Source organism: Lycium barbarum, chromosome 8 (genome assembly GCF_019175385.1).
Source record: "Lycium barbarum isolate Lr01 chromosome 8, ASM1917538v2, whole genome shotgun sequence".
Taxonomy (NCBI): domain Eukaryota; kingdom Viridiplantae; phylum Streptophyta; class Magnoliopsida; order Solanales; family Solanaceae; genus Lycium; species Lycium barbarum.
The window spans coordinates 102,239,509-102,244,546 of record NC_083344.1 but is presented as its reverse complement, the minus strand read 5'-3'; the positions used below and the strand labels follow the sequence as shown (position 1 = coordinate 102,244,546).

Genomic DNA, 5,038 nt, shown 5'->3' with positions numbered 1-5,038 from the left:
TGAAAGCAGCTTCTGTTACTACTCAAAAGCATCCTAAAGAGATTGGTCAAACACTTTTTTTTTTTGTTTTCCCGTCCGGTTCTTGTACCAACATTGGGGCCCCCACTAATTCAGATTCGTGTCGCGTAAGGCCCAACTAAGGAGGAAGCACTCCGTAACATAATTTTTTCCATATCTAGAGCTCAATTCCGAGACCTCTAGTTAAGGATGGAAGAATTCTATCCATCCCACCGCAACCTTTGTCGGTGGTCAAACACTTCTACTTCCTAACATATTAGCACTTTAGAAAAAACACTTGTGACTTTCAAAAGCTTGGCCAATGGCCACAGGCTATATAGCCGCACTAGCTCCGTTAGGACCAACTAATAAAAGGGTTGACAATTGCAAAATACAAATACTTCAAACAAGTACTGATTAACGGATATATGGAATAAATTATTGACTTATGTGAGGAAAATATATGGAATATATTGTTGACTTTGATGATGAATATTGATTATTACTTTGATAATGCCAACTAAGGTGCATTGACTTTCCCTTTATCAATGCATTAAGACACTAAGATACTGTAACTCCCAAATCAAGACATCATGATCAGCTAATGTAAGAAAGACATAGTAGTAAAAACATTTAAAAGGAATTATGTAGAAAGCTTGCGGAGTAAATTCCAAATCTCAATCCCCACAACTGGTCTCTTACTTCCGTTCAAAGAAGAATTGTCTTTGTTTTAAACTTTTAGACATGGCAAAGAAGCCAAGAACGGGTCGGCAAAAGATCAAAATTGCCAAAATAGAAGTCAAGAATCATCTCCAAGTTACCCTCTCCAAACGTCGTTTAGGACTTTTCAAGAAAGCTAGTGAACTATGTACACTATGTGGTGTTGAAATTGCCATCATAGTTTTCTCCCCTGCAAGAAAATTTTATTCCTTTGGCCACACTAAATGTTTTTATCGATAGGTTTCTTTCACGAAATCCTCATCCAATCTTCAATCGACTTCATCTTTTTGAGGCTCATAGACATGACCATGTTTGTGAGCTCAACATGAAACTCACTCAAATTCTTGATGAGCTTGAAGTTGAGAAGAAAACGAGTGGAGCATTTGATCAAATGAGGAAAATTTGTCAAAGCCAATATTGGTGGGAAGCCCCTGTAGCTGAACTTGCCTATCTTGAGCTTGAGCAATTAAAAAATTCTATGGAAGACTTGAAAAAGAATGTGATCACCCAAGCAAGCAAGATTATGGGTTGGAATAGTAATTATTCATCTTTCATAGCTGAGAATGGTGCTGAGATGTTTGATAACTATGACATCAAGCCGGTTATGGATGCCTCAAATTACCCTCATAACCATACTTTTGGTTATGATCATGGATTCTTTTAATATGTTTTACTCTTCTTTTGGTTAAATTAATCTAACCAGTACCTCACTGGTGGCCTTTGGTCTGAGTTTTCCATTTCTCAGTTTGTGTATTGCAGTTAAGATGTTGGCTGATCTCAATAGATGTTTCATTATTAAATGACATTAATACAGTGTAACCTTCTTCCGTTTCTATCATGCTAGTATTATTTATCAGACCGATTTAAATCATATACAATGATACTGCAAAGAACTTTTACACTACTAGTGTAATTTAATCGATTTATTTTTCAGTTAACTGGTTCTACCTATTTATAGGCAGTTACCTGTAGCTATCTTTTAGGTAAATAAAAGTTATCTAACTACCGAATTAGTAAATAACAGAATTTTGCTAAAATTAAGTTTGCTAGAATTCCTCTGCACTTCCTCCCCTCCCATTTTCCTTAAAATATTCTCAGAACGTACAGCTGGAAAATGGTGGGTGTTTCACTTGTATTCGGCTCTCTGCAGGAGCTTAGCCTTTGTGAATTCTTGGATACTTTTACCCTAATACTAATAAACTAAATTTGACTTAACGAATAGACTTAAAAACATTTCAAATAAAGAGATAGAGACGAAAATCAACATGCATCCAAAGGTAATATTGATAACATCCAATTTCCTTAACAATAAAAATAAGCTACTAGTTGGTAGACAGAAACTCCCACATTTGCACAACATCATTCCTCCACAGCTTTAACACAATTTGATAATCATAAAGAGGAAATAATAATGTCGCTCAGTCATTTGTTCTTAACACTGCTTGTCCTTACCAATAAGGTTTTCCCATACGCTAAGCATGCTTCTTTCCTATCCTATGTTTCTCCATCAACTTTTCAGAGTTGGTCCATATCTTGCATGTCTCACACCCGAACTCATATGCATTCTTGCTCAAGTCATCTGCACCTGATGGTTGATCATTATCGATTGGACCTGATGATCCTTCCTCTGATTTTGGTTTCTTTGGGAAAAGACTAATGCTGCTGTTTTTCTCGTCCTTCTGTGCTCCTAAAGCAGCCTCACTGCATTTGTGTTTTTTTCCTTGGAGGTGGTTATTCAGGCCACGTTGATCTGTAGCACTTACCTGACAAAGTTCACAAAGCCACTCGTTAACATTTTCTTCAGAGCACTGCTTAATAAAGGCTTGTCAGCAACCTCTTCTATGGGTGTTATAGCTTTCCATTTTGCTCCAGAGAAAATTGTGTCAGGCTTATCCTGTACAACGCCAAATGAAGCACTTGTTAGAAATTTAAACACATCGTAAATGGTTTACAGATCTGAAAGCCTATTTACGATTTCATAAACATTAAATGATGGAGTCCCTGTGTAGATAACGTAGCTGGAGCTGGCAAGTCAATCCGTTCTAGCACTGGATCTGATTTCCGTGTTAATCAAAATGGCAGTGATGGTTTAATTGGGACGTTGAGATTAATCCATTTGATGTTGTTTTGCCTGAAATTGAGACGCTTAAGAGTGCCGTAGTCAATAAAATTTCATAAAGTTCTCGTTTGAAAGAGTAAACTGATACGAGCAAAGAACAAGAGCCTAAGATGAGCATGAATAAAACCGTGGGAAGAATTATCCCCAGTGAAGATATATAACCCACAGGGTAGTTCTATTAGATGTGCATTAAGCAGTTTAATGCTTCGACCACTTAAGCCGACAGAAAGGGAATGTCCCTGTGTAGATAACGTAGCTTGCACTCAAACAAGGTGGCCTACCTCCAGACTAAACCACATAGGAAAATCAAGGACCTAAGATAGATGCAACTGTCAATTATAATCTAATTTTTCTGACGCTCAGAAGACTACACCAGAAAAAAAAAAGTTTGCAAAACCATCACATGGTTTGGCAACTCAAACAAATAATCCTGACTCTTGCAGGTCAATAACAAGCATGCCCATGTCACAGCTGGCTTCACCAATTGGTTCACAAGTAATATGGCCACCAACTGCAAGGGAAACAACCCCGTCACATATCTTGTCCCAAGAATGACTATAATCCTATACACCAACTAGTGATTAGTCTGTGTAAATTCAGGATTCAGTAGTTGAAAGGCCCCTTGTCTACATACATATTGAAAGAAAAGATTTCAACATGTTCAATATGTCAATCACTTAGATGAGCCTCAAACAATGTTGGAAAGTAAGTTATTTAGTAGTTAGCACCATAATTATGAAGATTCTTAGAGGTCACATGGATAATTCCAGCAAGTCTCAATCGCAATTCAATGAAATTGCATCAACATTATGAGCAAAGGGTCGCAGTTAAAAGAAACCGTGGAAATAAGTATGGGCTTACCTATGAAAGAGGAAAAAACCAGCATAATCCCTTAAGTATATATAAATATTTTGGTCCTAATATATAGTTGAAAAAGTGGCCAGGTTTGGTCCTAACTTTAACAGGGTTCGTGTAAGCTAACAGCAACAATAATAGTTAGGATTTTGTGAAGCAACAGTGTTGGTCGAGAGCTTGGAGCCCAAGTAGATTTGGGCAATTTCATACACTTTAGTGTTAATCATTATCAGCACTTGGGACGGTCTTGATTGGTTTTGGTTTAAACTATGCGTCCCCATTATACCAAATTTGAATGCCAAATCTTCCCTCTTCTCTCTCTTCTCTCTCCTCCACCATCAACGGTAACATCTCCCTCCCCCCACCCCACCTGCCACCACATCCGGCGATCAGACCGCGTCCGGCGACCAGGTAACTCCGGTGATCAGGTAACGCCGGCCTCTTTTCCGGCCAGATCTACTTTTTTTTCTCTCTTTCTCTCTTTCCTTTTCTTCTTCTTCTCTTCTTCTTCTCCTTCTCTTCTCCTTTTCCCCTTTTTTATCTGCTCCTGGCGCTGCTGGAACACAGCTGCGTCATCGCCGGAGACTTTTTCCGGCACCATTTTCCGGCCAGCCCTCTCTCTCCTTTTTTCTTTTTTCTTTTTTCTTTTCTTGTTCCCCCTCTTCTCTGCTCGAAACAGGACTCTGTGAAAATAATTCCGGCAGTGAACAGTGAACAGTGAACAGTACTCCGGCAGTGAACAGTACTCCGGCAGTGAACAGTGAACAATACTCGGACGTTGAACAGTGTTTTTCTGCGGCGAGCAGGTTCATTTCAACTGGAGTTGGTACCTCCGGTTGCCATATTCATTATTTGTCCATACACTTGTAGTTACATTTTTTGCTAACTTTAGACTTTTGAATAGTTTATTAGTTCATACTCATTTTCGTGGCTTTACTTAGTGATGGTAGACTAGGGTCATGTTCTCGTTCAGGGACGGGGGCGAGGGTTAGGAGGGGTAAGTGGGTTAAAGGAGCGTCTAGGTTGAGAGTAAGATCTTGGAACATTGGAACGTTAACGGGGAAGTCCATAGAGCTAGTTAAGATTCTTCAGAAGAGGAAGATTAATATAGCTTGTATCCAAGAGACCAAATGGGTAGGTCCTAAAGCTAAGGAGGTAGACGGGTATAAGTTGTGGTTCTCTGGTAGGTCGAAGTATAGAAATGGGGTGGGCATTTTAGTAGATAGTGAATTAAGGGATCAGGTGGTAGAGGTTAGGAGAGTCACTGATAGGATGATGTCGATTAAGGTGGTCGTTGAAGGACTCACTTTGAACATTATTAGTGTATATGCGCCGCAAGCGGGCTTA

At 39.1% G+C, this 5,038-nt stretch overlaps 1 protein-coding gene and 1 pseudogene across 1 annotated transcript; one reads left to right on the top strand and one right to left on the bottom strand.

Moving 5' to 3' along the window:
- Positions 1 to 741: 741 nt before the first annotated feature.
- Positions 742 to 1,381, top strand: LOC132608037 (agamous-like MADS-box protein AGL62; annotated as a pseudogene).
- Positions 1,382 to 2,140: 759 nt separating this feature from the next.
- On the bottom strand, positions 2,141 to 4,503 carry LOC132608036 (uncharacterized). The gene is made up of 2 exons (XM_060322115.1): positions 4,278 to 4,503; positions 2,141 to 2,539 (listed from the first exon to the last, which is right to left on the bottom strand). Exons 1-2 carry the CDS (start codon positions 4,501 to 4,503, stop codon positions 2,190 to 2,192), a joined length of 576 nt encoding a protein of 191 aa, XP_060178098.1. The 3' UTR covers positions 2,141 to 2,189.
- Positions 4,504 to 5,038: the final 535 nt, after the last annotated feature.